Source organism: Curcuma longa, chromosome 13 (genome assembly GCF_044706935.1).
Source record: "Curcuma longa cultivar G26 ecotype Majalengka, Jawa Barat chromosome 13, ITB_CL_G26_1.1, whole genome shotgun sequence".
Classification (NCBI taxonomy): Eukaryota; Viridiplantae; Streptophyta; class Magnoliopsida; order Zingiberales; family Zingiberaceae; genus Curcuma; species Curcuma longa.
In genome coordinates, this window is record NC_133873.1 from 5468689 (window position 1) to 5494873 (window position 26185).

The following is a 26185-nucleotide window of genomic DNA, read 5'->3' on the forward strand; positions in this document are numbered from 1 at the left end:
AACGAATCATAGATCATGATTCACAAAGGATGAATTGAAAGTTTTAAACCAATTCTACCTTCACAAAAATCTAGAAGATAAAGATATGATAATATAGTTCATGCATGTTTAACATAATCCTACCTTCACAAATTCCTTCAATATTTCAAGTTCGATGTCGACTAAAGAATCTCTGCATTTTTAAAAGTGGCAACCACCAAACCATCTAATCATCTTGCTTAAAGAACTCTGTACTAATAATTAACCAAGGAGTAAAGAATTAGTCCTTTATAAGATTTCAGACAAACAAATTAAGGGTAGAGATTAGATATGGAAATGGTTGAACAAACGACAACTATTAAATTGAAATATTGATACTGAATCAATTAACCTTCACAAAGAGTGTGCGCGTATGTCCAAATCCTTGAACTACAGAGAGGTCAGCCATGGCTGTTGAATTGCCTTTTCAGATCGAGGACAAGGTGGGGCATAGCAGCGCATGCGGCTGCGCCTCCCCTCGCCGGCAGCGAGTGCGCCGCTATCTGTCGCCATCCTTGGCCTGCTTGCATGAGATCGTCAAGCACAGAAAGAAACAGTACCATTCTTCCTTGTTTTTCAGCGTTTTGCAGAAATCAGGAGTACGAAGAACATTATCAAAATATTTGAAATGTTGAAGATGAAGTATAAACAGCCGGAGAATTGGCCAAACATTACTGCACGAGATGTGTGGACTTTTGGATTCATTACTGCATCCAAAGACCACAAATCTGGATCCACAAACGAACAAAACAATGTTTCCAGACCTATGATCCATCTGCTCTCGAATATTTAACAATTAAGTGGAGTAGTGGAATGTGTAGACGTGAAGACAATAACATGCATGCATGTCCAGACGACTGTTCATGATAATAAAAGTTTAGGAAACATGTGGCGCCCTGTCATGGCAGCTTTAGCTGTCTATTTAATTTGGTTCTTTGGGAAGAACACAGTGCTCCATGATTTTTGAATAATTAATGAACATAGAGTAAGTGGGTCATCTCGTCTTCTCACTCGATTATATATTGCCTTTAATAAACACTTCATGTGCAGGATCTTTGCATCCTGCTTCTGTCTTGGCAGATTTGGGCATTAAGATCTTGTAAGGAGAATTCACTTTCTGAAGGTTGCTGCCAGTGGCTGAGACAAGAACTCAGGTGAAGTTTTGCCAGTAGACAATAAGATGCAACTTAATTACTTTGATATTAACTTCATCATTGTTCTCGTACCTTTTCTCAGATTATAACTGCTCTGGCCCGCATGATATTTTCTGGGAACTTCTCCCTCGAAAACAATTTAAAAGACCAAACACAGTGGCAGTGCTTGCTAGAGCTAGAGAGATGAAACAGTACGATAGAGAGCGCATGAAGATCGCCATGTTAAAACAGGAAGAGATCTTCAGGTATCAGGTATTCCCCTGACCTCTTAATTCTTTGATCTTCAATTAACGAGTTGAGTGAGTCTTGATTTTCCATGCTTGAGCCAGGTGCATGAACTCCACCGTCTGTACAAAATCCAGAAACTGTCGATGACGAGGCACCATGAACTGCTCGACCTTGCACTCCCAGGCCCAGCAAAGAAAAACAGCACGCTCACCGTGGAGCTGGAAGAGAGTGACTTGGAGCTGAAGCTTGCCGCCGGAAGCGACGGAGCTCCGTCAAAGAAAAACAGGGCGCAGTTGGCTAATGATTCAGGCTCGAGCTTTTCTTCATCCTCAAATGATGGTTTATTCACAGGGCTCAGATATGAGAGAATGGGTGGGTGCGATGCAGAAGACCAAGCGAGGAAGGAGGAGATCAAGCAACCTCACTGGCTCTTCCAGTGTTCCAAAGAGGACACGATGGTTTCTCTCGGATTGTAATTGATTTGTTATGTAGTTCTAGACTGTATTTGCATGCTCAGTGCCCACAAAGCTGAGTTAATAATATCCAAACCAATTCTATGATGAAGATTGATATGATTTGTAATATCTGGATTAATTGGGTTCACGAATTTTAGTCAAGTATTAATATGCCCTTAGAGTTTTGGTTGTAATCAGTGCCCAAGCTTGGTCATAGAGAGGCTTACAGAGACATATCATGTAAAGTCAAGATCTTCACGTAGATTAAGTAAAATTGATGAGTTGAGTTGACTGTTGAGTTCCAATTGACTTAACTGGATTTGAGTTGATTGGAAACATTCTGAGTTAACTCGTAGGATGACTTACAAGCATACAAACTTTCGTGTGTTGACCTAGAACAATGAACTTTTTCTTTTTTAATTGGCCATTCATCTAGTGAATCTTGAGGTTGCATATGACAACCTGGTTTAGATTTTATCTCAATATTGACAGAATCCTTCAACAAAGCTTCGAGATTTGAAAGTACTTTCTTAACTGCTCTTGATTTGTTTTCTAACAAATGAGTGAGATACCATCCGCATCTCTGGCGACGTGCTCTAAGTCAGTAGGACGCACCTATGTGACCCTACTTCGAGTTAGTATATATATGCTATAAACAGAGAGGTGAACTCTCGGGAACTCTTTTTCTTTACTTTCTCTATTTTCATTCGATTATTGAGGTACACATCAGATGGATTTCATTGGAACAATTTCCGATGAACCCTTTGATACGTATTATTCCGAGTTGGTAGGAAACTTCCGTAAGACCGAACTGATCACCCCAGAAATAATCAATAGAACTAATTGAAATTTATCATTTTTTTATACGTATTATTCCTCGCAAGTCGAAAAATTCGACATCATCACTCAATGGTACAATGATTGATTTCTACCGGATCAGAGTGAGAAAATTAGATCCAAAGGAGGGAAGACTTGTTTAAGAGATGAACAACAAGGGTGGTGGTGCAGGAGTCGTAACAGTAATCATCCCCCCAATTCACGATTATATCCTGATGAAATATAGTCAATACCTTGTGTTACAGGTACATTTCTCATATTGACCTTATGCTACAGTTTGCATTTCATGGTCATGTTGCCTTAGCCTTTTGGGTGGATTGTCAATCAGAAGTAGGCATCTTGGAACAGAGAAAGTTTTAACAAAATTGCTCTTTTCTTTTCATGAATTGACAAAGAAAGAGCTTAGTGATCAAATGAAACAAAGATAACCAAGATTCTGCATCATCAGTCCTACGCCTTGCCCTGATTCTTTCAGAATGCATCAATACTAAACTACACTGTCCACCAAACGTGCCATACAAAATTTGGAAACATCCAAATTCAATCATCGAGATTGAAAGAGGATTTAGTCGTTGATATCTTTTCAACATCTGCCTTCTGCAAGCTTGCCATGTATGTGAGATAGATGGTCCAGATAAATGAGAATGAATTGCTCACTGGTGGCTGAAAAGAAGTAAATAAGCTTAGATCACCAAAGATACTTAGAACAATTAAAAGGGTTGTGATAAAAAAAGGGTCCTGTTTTACCTGAAGACGAACAGGAATGAATTTGAACGTAATGAAATCACAAACAGGCCAGTATACAACGCCACTCTTCAAAGTAGGAATCAAGTCTCTCCTTAATCTGGTAAAGATTTCAGAAGCAGTTTCACCTGATATAGAAAGGAAATTGCGATGGAAATGTAGCATCAATCAGTGAATCCAAACTGCCAAGACAGCCATGAAAGAAAGGAAGAATGGCAATCACACTCAACAAATAAATCTAGAACTACTGTTTGTTATTTGAACACAACACCACTGTTATAAGATCAGAAGCAATGTTAACCTCGCACCTCGGTGACGAGTTTAATCTAGCATCTAGGAAGTCAATGGGAGATGGCAACGAATGCAATAAAAGACACAGGCTTCCAATGTGACAATGTTCCTGGCACAAAACAGAAAAGAATACCAGTACAAGTTCTACAAACTAATTGGAAGAAATTAGAACTGTCTTCAGAAATAATTTATCTTCAGTGAATTTCTTCACTTAGAATAATTCCCTGACAAACCTCTAATCCATCTCAAATATTCAACCATCCACTATGAACACTTTGATTCACAGATCTATCATCAACAATATCAACTATGACAATATGTTTAAACAAAGTGTACCGTGCACAACTTATGCATAGAACTGATAAAGGAAAAGAAAGTCACTACCTTGTAGTGCAGCATTTACTGAGAAAAAAACGCCAGTCATAATAGGCCCATAAACAAGTTGTCCAAGAGCCATCTTCTTGACAGTAGTAACAACATCTCGTTTTGGTAGCACCCGGGAAACAAAATTAAACCAGAGATGCAACGAAGGTCCTGATATAAAAGTACCATAACCAGCCATTCGCAAGGTTCTCATGAAATCAAAACTGTCGGAGTGTGATAGTGTAATCATCTGCTAAGGATGCACAAAAAAAGGGATAATCATTGCTATATTTGAGTAGCTCTGTTTCTTAAAAAAGAAGCTAAACCATTCTATCAGATGAATAAAAAGAAAGTTGAATTTAATGCATAGTGTCGACAAGAAACTTGAAAAAATAGATATATAGTTAGGTCTTCTATCCATAAAATAAGTGATGAGTCAACATATAAATGCATCAAAAATGTTGAATTTATTTGCTGAAAAGTTGATAAAATGGCACATCAGAATTGGTAAATTTCATATAAATGATGGCAAAGCAAGTGAAATTCTACATCCATAGTCCCCCCCCCCCCCCCCCCCCCCCCCCCCTCCTCTTCTTTCCTTCTTCACATAAAAGAAAATGACATTGTGATTCACATCAAACTGGCACACCTAATTCAGGATGAGTAGGTGTAATGAGTAGGTGTATTCTGAGAAAATGTGCAAATTAAAGAAGCTTCAGGTAATGGAATTTGTAAGAAATATAAGGCTATTTATGACATCTCCTCAAAAGCATGTGTTTTTTTAGATAACTATTGTATTGTATACACTATTGCAATTCATGCGCAATGAGCAAAACTTGTCTCTTGGTGGCCCTAGTTTGTGCAGGGGTGTGACAATTGATCCTCAAACAACGCTAATAAAATGTTTATGAAAGTGATTTATTTTTTTTCACATGATGCATCTGAATGATCAAACCTCTTCAATTTTTCAAAGGCACTTGAATATTAGGCTCGAGATACAATGTTTGTTGAATCCAATATTTGTTGACTTTGATCACACTTACATTTTGGTATTTCTACTATCTGACCTATATGATGTAACACAGTGGACGAATAAAACACAATTCTCACCCAAAGAAGTAAACTCTTGAATAGAGAAAAAAAAAGTGAAAATTCAAATTCAAGATGATTTATTTCCTTATCTGCATTACTATGATTTCTTTTTATCCATTCTTCTATCATGGTTTTCTTCTTCACACACTATTCATTTCAGATCTCTTGAAATGAATTTGGCTTTGGCCCTATTTCCTTGAAAAAACGCTAAAGGAGAATGCAAATCAGAAGGTTGGCCACTATGTTAATAACAAGTAGTGGTCATTGTTAAGAATAACTTATGAAGCAACAATGAAATGCTCACTAAAGGGGCTTAGTATATAACACCCAATTTGGAATAGTTTTAGCAACATAACTAATATACTTGATTGCATGATGAGACAAAGCACATCCTTTTATGCATAACAACGTTCCATCAGTCAAGTATGTGATAATGTGAAAAACTGGCATGAAATCCATCTCTATTCAAAATTACACATGCATAGTGTAAGCAATAAAATTATACATCGTAGGGAAACCCTAAACAACAAATCCTGTAAACCCGCTACTCTCCTAAAAGCAAAATCAGCAACCAAACTCCCTAAACCATCTTTATCCCAAAACTTCAGTTCCGTTTCACACCCCACATTGGTCCCCTAGGCAATCAAACTCCCCAAACGCAACCAAATTCGACGGAGTAGGGGAACTTTTCCAGTAAGGAAAGTAAGTCAGGAAAAGAGAGTTCGAAGCAAAACCTGGGAGGCCAAGTCCGCCGCGGTGAAGATTGATCCAGCGGTGAGGCTTTTAGTGAGCACGGGGCGGGCATCGATCATGCCCAGGTACCAACTCACGAACCCAGTCCGAGCATAGGAAGACGACGCAGCGGCTGCAGAGGACGACAATGAAGGAGAGTAGACGGAAGGAGAAGCGGGGGAGACGCCCGAAGAAGTGGGTTCTTTGAACTTGGAGGAGAGGAGGCGGGAGCGAACGTATGGTCTGGCCGCCGTCGACGAGGGGTTGGAGAGGCCGCCGTGGGGATGGGCGGGGCTAAGGTGGCGCAGGAGGAGGGCGTGCGCCTGCCGGCCGCTGCTTCGTAGGAGTCCGTTCATGATCGCGAGCTCGATGCGGCTGCGGAGGTCGGTCCGATTTCAAGGGCGGCGGAGGAGGAGGAGGAAATGGGCAGGTAGAGGAGTTGAAAAAAATACACGCTCTGGAAATTGAGGGCCGCGCCGGTTGGGCCTATTAATAAAAAGGACACGTCCGTGACCGTGAGCGGTGGGTGGCGTATATCGAGAATTATGGGAGGATACGTATCTTCACTAACCCTTTCGCCACACTCCAGGAAAGTAGGCGGACGGAGGACCATTGAATTGCCTCACGATTTGAGATGCGACTTAACTCACAAGATCACGCGCTGCACGACGAGGAAAGGCCACCAAACGGCACAAAGGTCGGCAAGAATGTCGTATCTTAAATCGTCATATTAGGTGGGGAAAGAGCGATTTGCCGACTCTGTCTCTTTGTTCAGGTGCCACGCGTGCAAACTTTACGCCGTGGCTCGTGGGAAAGGAACTGCGGGACCCGCGTGATGGAACAATCCAAGCCAAGGAAAGTGCCTATAAATGGATGAAAAGTAAAAGGTAATATCATGTGATCAAATTTTATATAATTTATTTGTAAAATTAACTAAATCAATAATTCCCACGTTGTATACCAGTTAATAGATTGGTAACTTAACTAATATTGCTTTCCATATATAATTGAGTTAATTACTATGCAACAGATTTGTTGAAGTAGACAAGAGTTGAATCTTAACAAAGCTGAGACAATGTTCTCTCTTCATAGTGGTCAATTATAACTTTCTGATTTACCTCCTTACATATAGTCGTGGGACCGACCGTATGAGATCGTTAAGATGACGGATTCTACCTTTTGTTGAAGTAACTTAATCAATATTTCATCATAAATAAATAAATATCGATAAATTATGTTCATGCTAAATGACCAAATGAGCAATTGTATGGCACTCATCCTCATCCTCCTACATCGACACTTGATATTCAACTTACATCGATTAATTTTAAAGACGATCAATGATGGAGTCAGAAATCTTAGATTTGCTCTCCCAATCTCTTGGCCACATGATGTATTTGCTCTCCTATCCTTTTGGCCACTTGATCAATTTGCTATCTTGATCACGACCATGGGATCGATTTGCTCTCCTGACCTCTTGGTCGTTAGATCAATTTGATCTCTCAGCCTCTTAGCCGCTAAATCAATTTGCTCTCTCGACCTCTTGGCATTGGACAGCTTCTTGGTCGTTGGATCTATTTGCTCTCTCGGCGTCTTGGCTACTCTCTTAACCTCTTGGCCGCTAGATCGATTCAATTTGCTCTCATGACGTCTTGGTTGCTAGATTGATTCGATTTACTCTCCCAGCCTCATGTGTAGGATCATTGTCGTCATTAGAAAGGGGTGAATAATAAGTCTCATTTTACGTGATTTGAAACCTTGGAATTCCTACTCCACAATCTAGAACCCTATAGTGATCGTCACTATCTTTTTCCTTATCGAATATCTTTCAAAAGTGAAGAAATATCTTATAAGACATGTTTTTACAAGCAATACAAATAAAAATACAAAGATATAAACAAAAATAAATATAATGCAAATAAATAAGTTTACACAATGAAAATAAATATAAGATTGGTGCTTTGCTCGCTTTATTGTTTTAGATTGCTTTCTGATAGCTTTAGAATGCAAAAGCATTTCCATAAACCCTCAAGAATCAATTTCTCAAAATTTTCACAAAATTCTCTTTTATAGAGTTGTCATTTGTAACTAAATCTCATTGATTAGTCTATTGCTTGCACCTTCCCAATCGACTGCTCACCATTAGTCAATTACTTTTCATCAGTCGACTAATCTGTCAAAATTTGAATATTGCTCTAACTTTATCTACTTAATGATTCATTTTAACTTGGTTATTAGTCAATTGTAGTAGTCGACTCAAAATCTTTTTGTGCGATTTTCAAGTTGAAAACATTATCCATCGAATTGATTGATACTTTTCACATAGTTATTGATAATGCAGCTAACTATATAACTGCTATTGTTCTAAAAATATTATTCATATGCTAAAAGTGCTATTCGCACTGAATTCTCTTATGCCAAAGATCTCAGGTCTTCGGGATACTAAGACTTTCCTTGTCTAAAGACTCTTCGTCTTTAGAACTTCATTCACTGTCTGACATTCAGTCAATCTTAATCTACTTGGATTTCACCATTGACAAATATCCAATCCTTTTTAACTTGTTTAACTTTCAATCACTTGTCTAACATCCAACTCTTTATTAATTGTTAGGACTCTAACTGCACACTCGACATCCAGTTCTCTATAATCTGTCAAGACTTTCACTCTCATGTCTAACATTCGGTCTTGACCTAGTAGGACTTCAATATTGGCAAGTGTACAGTTGATCATGATCCACTTGGACTTTACCTTGCTAATTCTTTATTAAACTTCCAACAGTGAAGTGATTCGTTATCCATGATCCATTTGACTTCTTGCCCAACTATCAAATATATTGATCAAACATCTAAATTCAATTCAGATTTGATCATCCTTAATCAAAGGTTGATTGCAACAACATATTGGTCGTTAGATTGGCTCGATTTGCTTTCTTGATCTCATGGTTGTTGGATCAATTTTCTCTTCCGACCTCTAAGCTCCTGGATCAACTTGATTTGCTCTCCCAACCTCTTGGATGCTGGATCGACTTAATTTGCTCTCTCGGACTCTTTGGATCTCCGAATCAACTTGGTTTATCGTCGTCTTCTAACTCCTTGGTCGCAATTTGAGTATTATTCTCTCTCCGACTTCGATGATCTATCCGAGTCGAGGAACCAAGTATGGTCTTCTTATATTCTTTGTCTGTCTTTGTGAGTCTTTCGAGTCGAGGGATCAATCGAGCCATCATTTTGTATTCTTCCCCCTTAGCCCCGTGACTCGGGGAGTTGATTTACGAGTCTCTACCAAACCTCATCTCAATATCAAGCTTTCCCACTAACCTCAGCAGGCTTTAGGGTTGACTTTATGTCAAGTTTGATTGTATTTAATTCGTTTTAGAACATAATCATTGTTTTAGTCCAATCAAATCACATTTGGAACATACTCGGTCCTAAGGCCCTCGCACTATACCTATAGTGTGGCTTTGGACTCCTAGATAAGCCTACGCCAGCTCTATTCTTTTTTTGGGCTAGCTCTGCCCATCGAAAAACATTATCTACTACGATCATCTTAATTAGTAATTAGTGAGGTGAGAGATTTTCGCCGCATCAATACTATTTTAAATATATCTTATTTTTTTCTTAATGCATTTTAAAGAAATAGACAATATATAATTTCAATCTATGTATTTATTTTTAATAATTGTAAATCATTCCAAAAGGTAGCTAGGTGAGTTCTCATTTTATGAAATGAGGTAATTACTTGTTAATGAAAAATAAATAAATTTTATAAATTATAAAAATAATAATTAATTTATATTTTTAGAAGCATTACCACTTGTAGCAGTCAAAATTTTTATATTATTTATTTACGAGCACGGCGTCCACGGTCGCAAGTGAACTCACGGCCTCACCTAGTCACCTGTGACCTCGAGGAAGGCTGCTCGCGAGCAAATCACCGCCACGAGTGAGACCACTCACGGCCAGATCACATGGCACGGTTGCAACCAAGGCCCCTGCAGGCGTGAGTGAGACTGCCTGTGACAGCAAGCTACCTCTCGTGCTCATGAGGTTAGCATTATTGGGAGAGATTTGGTACGAGCTTTTGACGAGCTACTAATAAGTATAGTTAATAATATTTTATAATGAAAAATTAAAAAAATATATTCTTCCAAATTTAGTACTTGGATATGAGAGTTTATGCACAACATAACATATAAATAAAATTTTATATTTTTATAATAATATAATAATTATTTAATATAAAATTAATTAGTGTACATGTTATCTTTAAGAATAGTTGTTGATTATCATACATATAGGCATGCAATAATTATTAAATGCACAAGGATCAAATTCTCATGTGTAACCATGAATAGATAATGAAGCACTATGATTCACGTGAACAATTGTTTGATTGTAAAAAAAAATTTATTAAAATATCGTTTTCATGATAATTAGCATTAAAATTAGAATTGGCCTTAGTGGCCTATGCCTTGAGCCGGCCCTGAAATGAAAAGGTTAGCATTATTGGAAGAGATTTGATACGAGATTTTGACGAGAGATTATTGAGAGTTTAAATACAACGTGACAATTTTATATGGATCAAGTGTTGTTATCTTTAAGAATAGTTGAGTTGATTATGATAAAATAGATTTATTAAAGTAGATAAAAATTAAATTTCGACGAAATCAAGATAACGCCCTCCTCTATCGTGGCTAATTGTAATTTCTTGATTTATCTTTTTTATATATGATCGTGAGATCAATCGTTAGAATAATAATTTTTATTTTTTATTAAAATATTATTGGACACGTGTCATGGTATATGGATCAAGTGTCGGTGGCTGTGCATTAGTCAACCTCCATCTCCCCGTGGCAACAAGCAACTCTGCTGTGTCCACGGAAGAGCTAGCACTCTTTGTCACAATTACTCCTAATAATTCCTCAACTGTACGTCCGATGGCCTATATACCATGATTTTTTTTTATATATAATCTGAGTATTTAATTTTTATTATTTGATTCCTTGTGAAAGTGATATACCGGTCAAACTCCATAAAAATTTTCTATCGACTATTAAAATAAATCAAAAAATATAAATAAATTTTGATTGACCGTTCAATATCATAAATTTTTTAAACTCCTTTAGTATAATGCACCTTGAATGAAATTTAAACTCTCATTATAATTAAGGAGCACATTTCATCTTTTTATCATGGTATCATAGTCTCGGAGACTTGTCCTATCATGATTCTAATATATGTAAGTGAAAAATGACTCAAATTTATAAATTGCTCGTCTTAAAAATATATATATTTTTAATTATCTGGTTGAACCTTTTGCATTAGTAACACTAATAATATTTTTTTTTAATTTCACCCTCATTATTATATGATAAAGGATCATGTAATAAGAATTAAAAGTGGTCTTATCATCTTTAACCTACCTTAACCTCTACGTTATTATTTTTAAATAATTTTGACTAACTCTCTCTATATATATATATATATATATTGATATACCAATATTCGCGTAATAATTTTAAGTAATTTTATCTCATTACGTTAATAAATTATAATATTTATAAAAATATAGGATAAAAATTAAAAGGACATCCTAAATTAAATAAATCATCAAAAGAGTACATCTTTTTTCAAAAAAAATTAAAAGAGAACCTCATTAAATATTTTATCCTAAAAGTATCTTTACTTCTGACATTATTGTAGTAGCTACAACTAATAAATACAATGCATAAAAATTATTGAGTAGCTGCTACAATATATAATATTTAATATAATACTATTGTAATATTGTAGCAGTTATGTATTAGATATTTAGATAGCTACTACTATAACTATTTTTAATTAGTGATTTTAATCAATTTAAAATAATTTTTATGAAGTTTAAATAATTTTGACTAAGTTACTAAAGAGTATTTTAATATAATAATATTTAGAGTTTATGATTTAGTATTTAAACTTTTAGTGAAATAGTTAATTTTTTATGTTATAACAGTTATCAAGTAACTTCTATACGCTTTAGCTAAATTTTAAATTTAAAAATATTGAACTCTGGATATCATAAACTCTAAACACTGAAATAGTTGAATATAATTTTACATTGTAGTAGCTTCTATATGCTATAGCAGCTACCAAGTAGTTGTAATTAAATCTTAAATTTTAAAATCTCAAATTTGAAATTCAAAATATTATCATATCAAAATAATTTTTTATCAACTTAATCAAAATTATTTAAATTAATTACAATCATTTTCAAAAAATTTAAAGTAGCAGCTAAAATCACTTTTTAACTGTTACAATTATAACTCTGAAAGGAAACTATAATATTGTAACAGCTATTCAATAGTTATTATATATTGTAGTAATTATTAATAGTTGCTATATTAACATTGGATAAGGACTATTTTTGAAATACAATATCCAATATCCGATGGGTGTAGTGACTTTTTAAAAAAAAAAAAAAGATGATGATTTGTATAATTTAGGGCTCCTTTAGTTTGTTTGTTTTTATTGCCTAAAAATGTAAATTAGATTGAAGTGTTCTTGTTTGTGTAAATTGCAGTTAGCATGATCAGTCAGATGCTGGCAAGAGATGCAATACGATACGCCTTCTCCGTTCCGTTACGTTACTAAATTAAAGCTATTACTAATTAAAATAAATTATTAATTATTAATAATTAATAATTACTAATTAAAATTAATTAATAATTTTTAATAATTAATAATTTATTATTAACTATTAATTTTTAAAATTAATTATTAATAATTAATTAATTATTTTTATTTTTAAAATAATTAATTAGTTTAAATAATAATTAATTAAAATTATAAAATAAATATTATTAAAATAATTAATAAATATTTTATTAATTAATAATAATAATACATAATTTTTATTTAAATTATTAATAATTATTATTAATAATTTTATTATTTTAATTATTTTATTAATTATAATTATTAATACTTATTTTAACAATTAATAATTATTATTTTATTATTATTAATTATTATTAATAATTTTATTATTTTATTAATTATAATTATTAATACTTATTTTAATAATTAATAATTATTTTATTAATACTTTTATTAATTATTTTAATTAATTTTATTAATTATTAATTAAAATATATATCTACAAACTTCTGGTCCCCAGCCCTTCTCCCTCTTCCTCTTCCTCTTTAACACGCACAAAAGAGAGAGAGAGACCTACCGCAGCTTCACCTCCAGATCGATCGCAAATTTTTACCATCCAAAATTTGACCTTAATTCCAGCTCTATTCAGCAGTTGCATTTCCGAGAACCTTCGTGAGAGAGAGAGAGAGACCTTCCACGCTCAGCCGCAACGCCTACTCCAATCGCTTGCCGACAGAGGAGGCTTGTCGCCTGAGTACAGCTTGCATGCTTTCTTGTTCGCTAATTTTATATCGCCTGCTATAAATATCCGATTCCTTTCCTCCACAGAGAAGCTGCGATTTCGTAGCAGCAGCAGAAGAGGAAGTAGAAGACGAAGCAATGGGTCGGACATTGGAAGAGACGGACGATTTCTCGTCGCCCTCCGAGTTCCCGGTGGCCGCCGACGTGAAATCGGAGGACGTCGGCGAGGTCACGCCCTGCGAGGAGGTTGAGTTAGAGGAATTTGAATTCTGCAGGGTGTCGGAGGACGGCGAGGTCAGGCCCAGTGAGGAGGTTGAGTTAGAGGACTTCGAGTTCAGGGTGTCGGTTTCAGGGGGACTTCACTCGAGCTCGTCGGCGGCCCACGACATGTGCGCCGCCGACGAAGTCTTCTTCCGGGGCCAGATTCTTCCGCTCCGCCCCTGGGGCGACCGCGGGGCGAGCCGGAGCAGGTCGAGCACTTCGGATTCGAGGAGCACGAGCCGGAGCAGCAGCAGCGGAAGCTGCGTCAGCAGGAGCCATTCGTCTGGCAGCCGCCGCTCGAGCGGCTCCTCCGGCGAGCGACTGCGGGCGGCGCCGACGGTTTCCAACAACTTCTACGCCCGCCCGAGCCCGACGCCGCGGGTTCTCTCCGCCGGCAGCAGGACGAGCGCGGGGTGGAGGAGCGCGAGCGCTGCGCCGCCCGGGTGGGGCGCCGTATTCCGGCTGGGCGTCGCCAAGGTGCCGGAGATCGACATCAGGTCGCGGGGGTCGGCGAACGGCCGGAAGAAGGTGGCGCCGCCGGAAGGCGGGTGGAGCTGCAAGTGCTCGTCGGACGCAGTGGAGCCGACCGCCGTGTCAAACTCAGCGGATCGAAAGAAGAAAGATGAAACTAGACGAGATCTACGATAATTTGCTCAAGAACAAAAATTCTTTTGCAGTTGTTTTATTTTATCACTTGGAAAAGAAAATTATTGATCAAATTAATTATAGATACTACAAATTAAACATCCCTCCCGGCCAATCCTGATTTGTTCTTATTTTCGCTCAGCTCTCAAATCACTTATAATCAAAGTACCACATTGCACGTTGAAATTTGAGGTGTAAAATACTGTTCGACAGCTCCAAAATCTCGACCATTATAGAAAAACTCTGAAGCATCGGCATCAGTGTCATTTTTACGAATTGTCATTTTTATATTTTTAGATTAGTATTATCACAAATTTTCGCATCTGATCTTTCCTATCTCCTTTTTTTTTGGTATCTTCTCAAAGTTGTATTTGACTGGTGCAAGGGGCCTTAGCACATTAAATCAAGAACCTATGTTCAAAAACCTATTTGTTCATCATCTTAATAGAAATTTTTTATTTACAATATATAAAATATATTATTTTTAAAAAAAATAATATAGTTATTATTATTTTTATGATAGTATCAATGCAAGAAAGATCAAATTCAAACCAAGTACTCTTGTTATTGAACCTATCGAATCACAATGAGAGGACTGCCACTCTTATCTGTTATTCCAAATATAAATATGAGTACAACGAACATGTATTTTTAATTTTCTCTAGTGTTGTGGTGAATATGAGAGAAACTACTAATATGAGTACAACCAATCGAGTTTGATATAATACAATCAAACAGCTTTAGTAAAACTAAGTTTAGTCACTAGAAGAATCAGACAAATAACAAAAATACAAGGGATAAAATAAAGGACCACTGGAAGCCCCTCTTTAACGGTCTCAATAGACCCCTTATTGATACAGATCCCAACGGGACTGGACCCCTTACGGTCCCAACACCCCGGACCTGCCCCTTTAACGGTCCACAGACCCTTTAATAGGAGCTCCCACCACATGGACCCGCTCTGATACCACTGTTAAATCCGATAGAATCCATATATATCTCCACAACAGTACGATATTGTCCACTTTGGCCCACGCCCTCATGGTTTTATTTTTGGATTTTACCCAAAATGCCTCGTACCAATGAGATATTTTCCATCTTATAACCTCAGGATTTTTTCCATATATTTCCAATGTGGGACTTTGATTGTTATCCCAACACTATGATCTATATGAACATGATGATGAAGAATAAATAATATCTGATCTAAAAAAATTATCTTTAGAGATGATTGTAAGTTAGAACTTTGAAGTTTCGATATTGTGTGAGGAAGTGATTTTGTAGCTGAAAGAAATGTCACAAACTAGAATAAAGTTTGGCTAGAGGGAGACTAGAGTTTTGATTCTCACAACGTAGATGGTGCGACATCAATACAGTAGGTTTGTCTGACCGACGATGTCGGGGCTTGGGTTGGAGGGAATAGGCGTTACAATTTTTCACCAATAAAAGCTTTGAGCTTTGAAATTGCGTCGAGACAACATTGGACCTCAAGGTTGTCGGGGAGCGTCTAGGGAAAATAATAGAAGAAGATGATAATGCAGGAGCTTTAGCCAATTAACAATGCACAATTTTTGGTCGGATAGCGATGAAGGAAACTCGTCCATGACGAAGATGAAGGAGAATGACCTGGAGAATAGGGTGTAGGAAAGGTTTTTTATGAATAAGTTTAAGCGGGAAATGGTGTCTGGTGCCATTGGGAACTAGGGATTTTACGCAAAAGTGGTTCGGATATTTTTTTGGTTCGGGTGAGAATGCAAAAAGGATTGTTGAAGTGGGACAAGGGTCGAATCTTGATGAAGTTGAGGCAATGCCCTCTCCGTAGTAGCTAGTTGTAGCTTCTTGATTTATTTCCTCACAGATAGTCGTGGAGCCGATCGTGTGGGGATCCCTGGAGTGATGGATTCCACTTTTGTTGAAGAGAATGCAAAAAGAAAGGATAAAATAGGAATATGGTAAAATGACGAAAAAAATCACAAAAGTGTTGCTTGTGTTGTTAAATCCATCACATACTAAGAAATCACGTCAAAGATTTGTCTGAGATCATAAATAACGTAAAAGGAAAAACATTTCCAAAGAAAACAAAACAGATAAAATAAAATACGAGCTAATTAACAACATCCAACAACAAAGAACATGGATGGAGCTATCTCCCTTTGCGTGTCATCTTCTCCAAAGAAGACAATGATATATATCTGATCATTCTGTTCTTATTTGTGAGGGTTATGGAATTAATATTATTCTAATTTGTTCTTATCCCTAAGCTAATTAAGTATATTGTAATTGGGTTCGATATATATATCAGATATATATTTAGGGTACTATTCAATCAAGGAGATCAAATTATGGTGTTTTAAGACTTAGTTTAAAATCACTTCAAAGTTTTATGCACTTAGCTTGGAGTTATATCACTTCAATGTTTTTTATGTACTTGGAGTTTTGAAAGTAGTGTTTGCATGAAGTAACCTTCTCCATCTAGCCATTTGTCTGTTCTCAAGATATAATAACTCTTTTACGTTAATTAGTAATCAAACACCGATTATTTATGATAATTAATTGAACATATATCCGAATACTATCACCAAGAAAGTAAAGAAAGAGCAAAAAATAGTGGTGAATCACACAGACAATGTAAAAATTTGATGGATGATTTGTTAGCTGTGAAAGAGCCTTATTTATACAGGTTTGAAATTCTAGTGTAGTCATTAATTATGGTTGATGACTATTATTCGATCATTAACTTTCTCTATTGGCTGACTTGAAATGACAACAATTGTTATTTGATTAATGGTTGTATGTCTCAATCAACGACCATTAATGTGCTCATTTTAGGTTTGAAGAAGGTAGGAAAAATTAAACGGAGTGACAAAACACAAGTTGCATTATGTGGATAAATTTTGCCTCAACTGATTTAACATTTAACGTGCATAAGTCATATTCGCATAATTTCATTCTTTTAACATCATTTATATCGACATCTTCAATATACTTCTAAGAAAAGCAATTAATGTTTATAGAGCAAAATGTTTCGAGCAACGAACGGTACCACACTAAAGCCACAAGACTAATGGCAAGGGAAGGGAGAGTGGTGTTAGGTCAACAACGAGATTAAAGAAGGGCGAGATGAGATGAGATGAGATAGAGATGACAACCGTGTTTAATATAGAGTGATATATCGATATGATGAGGAGGATACTAACCATGTAAATGAGGATGAAAGACACGTCAACATATATACTCCCATCAATGTGAATTCATGCTAAAGATTACACAAGAATTTATATCATTATTATGATAATAAAACATAAGTAATCTTTTATAGAGATAATAATAATAATAATAATTTATAAAAGTTTGTTTAAAAAGAACAAAACCAAATAATTAATTTTCTTTTACAAGCAAACCAACCTTCTTGACTGTCTTCGATTGGCAAGCTTCATAAAAGTGCAAATAGAAATCCAAACTCGGCCGTATCCAACAATTTTATTATTTATTTTATTATTATTATTATTATTATTTTAGAATTCCAACACGCAATGGCAGTCAATTCAAGGGCCTTGAACGCGTCAAATAAATTTATCGCTTGATAAAGACGTCCAACTTCCTTAGGAAATTGGGACCCACTATGTCTCAATCTTCCTTTTTTTTTCAAAGCGGTAATAAAATTTTTAAAAAAAATTAAGGATCATCAAAATAATTTCCCTACCTTATTTTTTATTTATTTTATATTAAAATATTATTTTTAAAACTTGGTTAAAATTACTCCAACTTTAGCAAATTTACTTTAATACTATTATAATATTTTTGAACAAACTGACTATACCTATAATAATTTTGATTAAAATTACTAAAATATAAAACTTCTATAAAAGATTTTAATCAAATTACTTGTAATAATCTTGAATAAAACTCACAATAAATTCTAAGGGCATATATATTAGATAATTTTGAACAAAATTATTACATATTATATTGAACAAAACAGCTACTATAATGCTAATAAAGATGGTTTGGGATGGAAAATATAATAAGATATTATTTTAATATTTTTTTTGAAAATAATAATTAGGGGCCTAGTAGCATGGTTTTTCAAAAAAAAATTAATTGTCAATTCAAATGTTGGACTAGAATTCAAGTTTGTGGAATTTAAATGGCAAGTTAGATGGACCTCCCAAAGCCCCTACTAGTCAATTGACCCCCTTTCACTACTTGATTTTATAATCCTTGAGGTGAACTAAATTTTTGTCGTTAATATTTTAAAAATACCTACGCGACTAGGTCATGGCCATGAGCTCGTGTCCAAGTCACAACTATGAGTTCGCGAACTCACGAGCTTGTTGTTCGTGCAATTGCGGTCATTGGCTCGTCAAAGAATTTAACTAACTCAAAGAATTGAGGATAAATAGGTCAAAATTAATTAGTGAATCGATTTTAAATTTCTCTTTTTCCTTAATTTATGATAAATAAATATTAAAAAATTATTAGATTTTCATATAATTCATTCTTTACGAGGGTATGATAATCAAAATATCTAGACTGGTAAATTTAAAATATAATTTACACATATTTAAAACATAAAATATTGATATTTAAAATTTAATTGCTAATTTTATTTTATTTTATTTTAAAGATATTCGAGTTGGTTCCATTAATTTTAAAAGTAGAGATTTTTTAATTTGTCGAATAAATTTAAAATATAATTTCTACAAGTAGACTGAGAATCCAAGTTAGCTGCCTGCAATGATGGCTAATGGCTACCTTCCAAAAGCAGCTTGACTTGACTTTGCTTGCTTAGGCGATGGATTTCAGTCAGTCTCCGTTTTGTCAGTGGCGAAGGAATTGGACAAATACTGGAGAAGAAACCAGATGGAAGGAGCACGACGATGGTGATGGGGAGCGGGAAAGGCGGTAAAGGCAGATAACGCGCATTCTGTTTCTCCCTATTTTGTATTCGCTCTCGCCGTCCCACTTCACCCAAACTGTATAAACCTCCCCCTCCCCCTCCTCCTCCTCCTCCGTCTCTGTCTGTCTTCCCCGCGCCGGCCTCCTTTCCCCTTTAATTTCTCACGTCGGCGACGATCGAGATCATCAGTAGAGGCAGATGCGACCGCGCGGCTTCTGGCACCCTTTTCGGTGCTGCTTCGGGTGGCGCGGCGGCGGCCGCCAAGGCGGCGACGGCCTCCTCTGGCACACGGACCTGAAGCCCCACGCCTCCGGCGATTTCTCCATCGCCGTCGTCCAGGCCAACGACTCGCTCGAGGACCAGGGGCAGGTGCTCGCCTCTCCCTCCGCCACGTACTTTGGCGTCTTCGACGGCCATGGCGGTCCCGAGGCGTCCCGCTTCGTCAACCGCCGCCTCTTCTCCCACCTCCACAGTAGGATTTCTTTCTTTTTTTTTGTTATTTCTGTAATCGATGTTTGTGGATTTCGACGTGCTCGACGAAATGTCTCACTCGTCGAAACCTGGCAGAGTTTGCGTCTGAGGAAGGAGGCCTCTCCGTCGAGGTGATTCAGAAGGCGTTCAGTGCCACCGAAGAAGAGTTCCTGCAGCTGGTGAAGAGCTCGTGGTTGTCTCGGCCGAAGATCGCGTCCGTGGGCTCGTGCTGCCTCGTCGGGGCCATCACGAGCGACGTGCTCTACGTGGCGAACCTGGGGGACTCTCGGGCAGTGCTCGGCAAGCGGGGGGCCGACGGGAGGTCTGTGGTGGCGGAGAGGCTGTCGAGGGACCACAACGTTGCGGAGGAGGACGTGAGGAAGGAGCTTGCTCAGCTCCACCCCGACGACTCCCGCATACTGTTGTGCAATCGAGGCGTCTGGCGGATCAAAGGGATAATTCAGGTACCATTTTTCTCCCATTTTTTGGTTTTTTGTATTCACTTTTTCATGTATCGTCGTGCATGTTTATAGCGATCAGTGTGTAAATTTGCTGGTCAGGTGTCAAGGTCGATCGGCGACGCCTACTTGAAGAAACCCGACTTCTCCAAGGACCCCTTGTTCCAGCAGTATGCTTCCCCCATTCCTCTCAAGCGGCCTGTGATGAGCTCCGAGCCTTCGATCAAGATGCGCCAGCTCGGACAACAAGACCTCTTTCTGATATTTGCCTCGGATGGCCTTTGGGAACAACTAACCGATCAGACTGCGGTCGATATCGTCTTGAAGAACCCCAGATCAGTAAGCTCTTCATCTTCATCATCATCTTCTTCTTCTCTCTCAAATCTACTCGTCCTCAATCTAAAGAGATGGCTTGTATCTAATCTGCAGGGAATCGCAAAGCAACTGGTCAAAGCTGCGCTCACCGAAGCTGCCAAGAAGAAGGAAATGAAGTACGATGACTTAAAGCATCTAGAGAAGGGCACGAGGCGTCGCTTCCACGACGACATAACTGTGATCGTTATCTATCTGGACGGATTCAAGGGGGAGGGGGAGGCTTCCAGCGTCATGGGAAGTGTCTTCGACTGCACCAATGCGCCTGTGGATATTTGCTCTCTCAAGGACGTCTAGTTTCAAAAGTTTTAAGCAAAAATAAGGAACGTATGCTGTTGCTGTTCATAGTTTTATCTGTTTGTTTCTTTCTTATCGCTGTTTAGTACTCAGATGATTACCAGATTTCTGAACCGAACAATATGACGAAGGGGTTGAATGTGGAAGGGTGGCTGTTTGTGATTTATGGTTTGGGTAGATTTAAGTTGAGATATGCAAAACTGTTGTTGTTGTTCTTTTGTTTCTTTTTATTTGTTTTAAGAATTCTTTGATTCGAATGCAACAATTCCATCAGAAATTTTGGATTTTAGCTATTGTTGGTCCTCCAAATTTTACATGGTTGCAATTTTTTTTTAAAAAAATTATAGCATGAAGTAATTTCCTATTTTAAAAATAAGTAAATATGAATTAAAAATATGATAATTTTAAGTCATGTCAAAACTACTATATGTATGTAATAAGAAGTTTTATTGAAAACATTATTGTTTTTTGGTCATTTGTCCCCTTAGAAAATACCTGTTAGAGTGCATTTATGAATTCAAATTTAACTCAACAATAACTATGTAGCAATTTCGATAAAAATACAATACATTTAGTTTTGACATAAGAGCAAGACGGAATGAAGAATTTCATTTCATAGAGGGGGACTCAAAAATGATTTTATAAAGTTATGGCTTAAATTGTTACATGATCATTTTCACTATAATATACTTCCTCATCAGCCCAAGAGTGTTAAATCTTATGTCCATTATTAACTCACCTTTATAAGGTTAGCAATAATATTAAAATCTTTTTAAGAGTCTAATTCATAAACATCGAAACATGTTGATCCTCTTATAAGACTCATACTTTGTTAACACTTGTTAGTTGATGATTGATCAGACATAACCTGGCTAAAACAGAAATTCTGTGTCTGACAGTTCGATTGTCTTGTGTGTTCCCTTTTGCTTTGTACCAGGCTTGAATTGATTATCCTCAATGTACCTACATCCAATTTGCTTTTAAGAAATATCACCCTCTTAAAAACTGAGAGAAAAAATAATAATCAGAAACTTACAGTTCTTTCAAGAACGGATGCTTGTATAATCCATCTGGTAGCTTACCCGTAAATGCATTATGATCCAGGTACCTGATCACCAACATATGCACCATCAATCGTAGATCAGGCGAGCACGAGTTTAGCTTTACAAGGCATGATATGAGAAATTTAAATGGTTAACTTACAAGTAGGTTAATCTAGGAATTTCGACAATTTTGGTAGTCACCTGCCCACTCATGTTGTTGTATGATATGTATCTACAAGGAGATAGAATATGAAGATAGGGAGAATAATAAAAGCAGCCTGAAGCTAGCAAAGTTGAATATTGATAAAGTTCAATGTTTGAAATTACATCCAGAGAGGCAAAGCTTACAATATTTCCAGGTTGGTCAAATTTGAAATTTGATCAGGTAACTCTCCAGTGAATTGGTTATTATTGAGGTACCTACGACAATAAAAATCAGGTAGTGTGTAGAGTCGCAAAATGGGGGAAAAGAGGCCAAGATGCTAAACTTACAAGTTGCGGAGAGAGGGGAAACCCTCACCATTATGGATTATATCTCTTATAGTTCCAGCCAGGTGGTTGTTACTAACATCCCTGAGAATGCATACATTGTCAAAAAATGTGCAAATTTATTGAATCTTTACTGGTAAATTATCAGGAGAGTAATGGAAGAATGGAATAAGCTAGATGCCCAACAAATCTAGATCAGAGATTGATTGGTTAAAGGCTCAGAAGCAGGTAAATAGAGAGAGCAGACATGCATGTGCAACAGCATGTATATGCAGGACATATGAACATAAATGATTGGGTTGACTATTTCTAAAAACAAGCATAGATGCATGCGACACACACAAATCATGCAGGGGATGTAAAACCTAGCACTAGCATGAACGCACACGCACATGCACACACACCCACACACACACAGATAATACTGATGACATAGAATCAATCACATGCACATGCGAGTGGCTTAGAAAAAAGCACAGGCATGAGCATACACACACAAAGAAAGAGATCATACAGGTGGCGTAAGTTCTTGAGATTTCCCAGCTCCGGAGGAACTTTTCCTGAGAGTCGGTTGTCATGGAGATAGAGATACCGAAGTTCTGGTAGATTTGCAAGCTCCACAGGAATTCCCCCTTTAAAATTGTTGAAACTCAGATACCTGCAGATATCAAAATTAGCAAAGATGAGAATGAACAAATTGAAAGACAAATCAATTCAGAGTACAAGAATCTATCTGTACTCACAAGTGCGTCAGTCTCTTCAATTCACCAATTTCAGAGGGAATGACATCTTGCAGCTTATTCCATCTCAAGTTCCTAATCGTGTCTCCAAAAGAAAGCAATAAAATTCAATTGATCAGCTTGTATAATTATATATGCTTTCTTCAGAAGAAATACTGTAAAGAAGAATAGGGTATCATCTTTTGGGTGGTTAGAGAGAAGAAAACAATTTAGGGGAGTAAGATATCTTCAAATCTGATTGTTAAATTAAAGAAATAAAAATCATTGTATTAGTTTGACTTTGACCAGCAAAATTCTGAACCTTATTCCACTGCACTATATTTCCCACAGAACACTTGATATGAATCACCAAGTTCATTGTGCAGCTATAGAATGTGATAGGACATCCAGATAAATGAATTGTAGCACTATATCTACAAGGAGGGTGGCAAATCATTGGCTGAATAAGACTGATCAGTGGTCTTGTTGCTAAACATTATAATCAAACTATAGACAAGAACCAGCAAACTATATATCAAAGTTTCAAAAGAAAATGCCAATACAGCACTACATTGTCAAAGAACAACAGTGTAGAAACATTAGTGGCCATGTTTATCCCAAACAATCAATCTAAGAGTGTACTGATTCGAAACTTGGAACTTACAGTATTTTTAGACGTTTCAATCGGCCAATCTGAGTAGGGATGGGCCCAGTCAATTTGTTGTTATGAAGGTCCCTGAAATTCAATTAATACCAAACAATTCAGGTAGATACACCATGACATGGAATCACAAGCTAGAAAGCAGGATGCTGCAGTGTTTAGATGAGCAAGAAAATGGAGAAAACTAACAATATGCCAGTGACATCGCATACAAATGATAGAGCAATATGAACTGTGGTACATATCATGATCCAAACCTTATTTTACTGACTTAGAAAATAGAAGATACCACTATTAACTACAATGACAATCATTTGTTGTTGCTAATAGTCAGTTAACTGGAAATTTGCAACTGATTGGGGATGAGATCTTACAGTTTTGTCAAATCCAAAAGATTTGTAACTGCCAAGGGAAAAGGACCAACTATTGAGACAGCATAAACTTCCCTGCAAGTGAAGAAAGTACAAGGTGCATGGTTTAGTGTACAAATAGAACTAGGAGAAAAAGGCCCATTCACATACATATACAAAATACCAAAAGTAGATTCTATTATTTGAAGTTTGAATAATAGCTTCTCTACACCCTCAAAAATTCTCTTTAGATAGCTTTAACCACTCTAGGACATGCAAGGCTACTCAATCAAGTGATTTGAAATACATGTGTTTCTATTACTAAGTCAGATAAACACAAGTATCAATATGGAAGTTTTTTTATGCAAGAGCATGGCTCAAGTTATTGCACCACACTATAATCTTGAAAAAGGCACAGATTCACACATCTCCTTTATGCACCTTATGTTTGAAGAGTGACATTGATATTAAAAGAAAATGATGCAGTAGCAGGCACAGATTGAATACAGGAAAGACACTAATACAACCAGTTTTTGCAACTATCAGCCAATAACAATAGCACATGTAGGTATGCAAACAAACACTAAGGGCATGCCCTTAAATGCCCATGATAAGCTTAGATCCCCAGAATGCAGTTAAAATCATGGAAGCGTGTCTTGGTTGTGGCAGCATACACACAAAACTCTGATCATAACAAAATGTTTTTTATTAATTATGCCAGCCTTTTTTTGCTAACATGTTCTCATCATTTATTAGAAACACTAGGATAATGACACTGATGATGTATGGAACAAGAATACAGTTAAATCTGTCCGACTAGAAGTATTCTCTTCATAGAAACTGAAGAAGGAATTTTATTAATACATGAATTAGAGAGCTCTTGTACAAGCGACAGATATTTGAAAGTTTTTTTTTTCTTTTCTGCAGAAGTTCTTTTTTTTTCCCTCCTATTTTCTCAAGAACATGACTCAAAAACACAAAGTGAGAAGCGAGTTAGTTCTGAATGTAAGAATACTCACAATTCAGTCACGACCCTGTAACCTCCTTGTTGAGAGCATGTAACTCCAGACCATGGGGGAAGAGCACCATCTCCACAAGGATCATCTCCCACCCATGCATAGACTACTCTCCATCCAAGTGACGCCTTGATCTCATTCAATGCTTTCACTGCAGATAAATTCATTTTAGGGGTATAAATAAAAGCACCGTTAAAATCTTTAGTGCTCTAGGATGTTCTAAGCAACCCATCTCAGATTCATCTTAGATGTCTACTTCAGATACGCTTATCGATGCTTGACCAGACATGGTACCCATATCAATCACAATTGCATAACAGAACCGATGGTTCAGGAAAATCGCCATCAACAAGAAAATTTGAAACCCCAGAAGCCGACTACGATAAAATTCAAATCACAAAACCATCAAACCATGGGTTTCGAAATCGAATCAATTAGAAGATTCAGGGGTAATAAAAAGGACTACGCTAAATGGGAATACCATCTCTCTTCAGCGTTCTACAGCGGCATTGCGGCAGGAGGAAGAGTAGGAAGAAAGCGATCCGCGAAAAGCTCAAGGAGGAGGAGGAGGAGGACGACGAACTTGCCATGGAAGAAGATCAAGCCAGATCGTGGATCAGCTCTGCGAGGGCAGAGCTCTACTTGGCCACTCCGGTAGTGGATCTTCCCCCCACGCATTACGCAACAGAAGTTCGGCCGAATCACATTTCCTACTACGATTTAGGATCGTCGGATCAAGTCGCATTTTTCACGGCAAATTAATTTGAGAAATATATTTTAAAAGCACCCTCAACTTTTAAAATTCTCAGACAACCCTCCTTTTCAAAGTGTAGTTTTCAAAATACCCTCCAAGTCTCAAAAAATTAAAAATTTTACTCTTCTTCTGTAAAAGATAGAATCCATCACATTAACAGTCTCACATGGACCCCACAGAAGTTTCCCATCGACCATCAGAGGTAAATCAGAAAGTACACACAACGGTCAGCCCAGACGCCCAGCATCCTTTGATTACGCTCCCCATTTAGAAATAAATCGGGGAAGTGCACGCAACGGCCAAGCTCAGACGCCAAACATTCTTTGATTGCACTCCCCATTTGAAAGAAAATTCTTACAAATACGCCATTGCACGTAGCTAAGGATCGAATCGTAAGTATCTAAGTAACAACCTGAATATCCTATCACGGAACCATTGCCATAGGGATAAAAAAAAAA

General features: G+C 37.0%; 5 protein-coding genes across 5 annotated transcripts; 3 read left to right on the forward strand and 2 right to left on the reverse strand.

The window, feature by feature from the left end:
* The first annotated feature begins 1355 nt into the window (after nt 1–1355).
* LOC141843800 (uncharacterized) lies at nt 1356–1876 on the forward strand. The gene is made up of 2 exons (XM_074731827.1): nt 1356–1424; nt 1502–1876. The coding sequence occupies exons 1-2, from the start codon at nt 1356–1358 to the stop codon at nt 1874–1876; spliced, it is 444 nt and encodes a 147-aa protein (XP_074587928.1).
* A 966-nt stretch (nt 1877–2842) lies between these two features.
* On the reverse strand, nt 2843–6358 carry LOC141844290 (protein SYM1-like). The gene is made up of 4 exons (XM_074732329.1): nt 5917–6358; nt 4112–4340; nt 3440–3564; nt 2843–3355 (listed from the first exon to the last, which is right to left on the reverse strand). Exons 1-4 carry the CDS (start codon nt 6268–6270, stop codon nt 3233–3235), a joined length of 831 nt encoding a protein of 276 aa, XP_074588430.1. The 5' UTR covers nt 6271–6358; the 3' UTR covers nt 2843–3232.
* Nucleotides 6359–13384: 7026 nt separating this feature from the next.
* LOC141844591 (uncharacterized) lies at nt 13385–14244 on the forward strand. Its single transcript, XM_074732636.1, has one exon. It carries the CDS (start codon nt 13430–13432, stop codon nt 14198–14200), a length of 771 nt encoding a protein of 256 aa, XP_074588737.1. The 5' UTR covers nt 13385–13429; the 3' UTR covers nt 14201–14244.
* A 4725-nt stretch (nt 14245–18969) lies between these two features.
* LOC141844046 (putative protein phosphatase 2C 78) lies at nt 18970–20988 on the forward strand. Its single transcript, XM_074732033.1, has 4 exons — nt 18970–19569; nt 19665–20032; nt 20129–20365; nt 20456–20988. Exons 1-4 carry the CDS (start codon nt 19296–19298, stop codon nt 20693–20695), a joined length of 1119 nt encoding a protein of 372 aa, XP_074588134.1. The 5' UTR covers nt 18970–19295; the 3' UTR covers nt 20696–20988.
* A 333-nt stretch (nt 20989–21321) lies between these two features.
* On the reverse strand, nt 21322–25635 carry LOC141844047 (uncharacterized). Its single transcript, XM_074732034.1, has 11 exons — nt 25455–25635; nt 24977–25124; nt 23982–24053; nt 23611–23682; nt 22971–23042; nt 22742–22885; nt 22231–22311; nt 22087–22158; nt 21899–21970; nt 21732–21803; nt 21322–21658 (listed from the first exon to the last, which is right to left on the reverse strand). The coding sequence occupies exons 1-11, from the start codon at nt 25561–25563 to the stop codon at nt 21568–21570; spliced, it is 1005 nt and encodes a 334-aa protein (XP_074588135.1). The 5' UTR covers nt 25564–25635; the 3' UTR covers nt 21322–21567.
* Between the last annotated feature and the right edge of the window lie 550 nt (nt 25636–26185).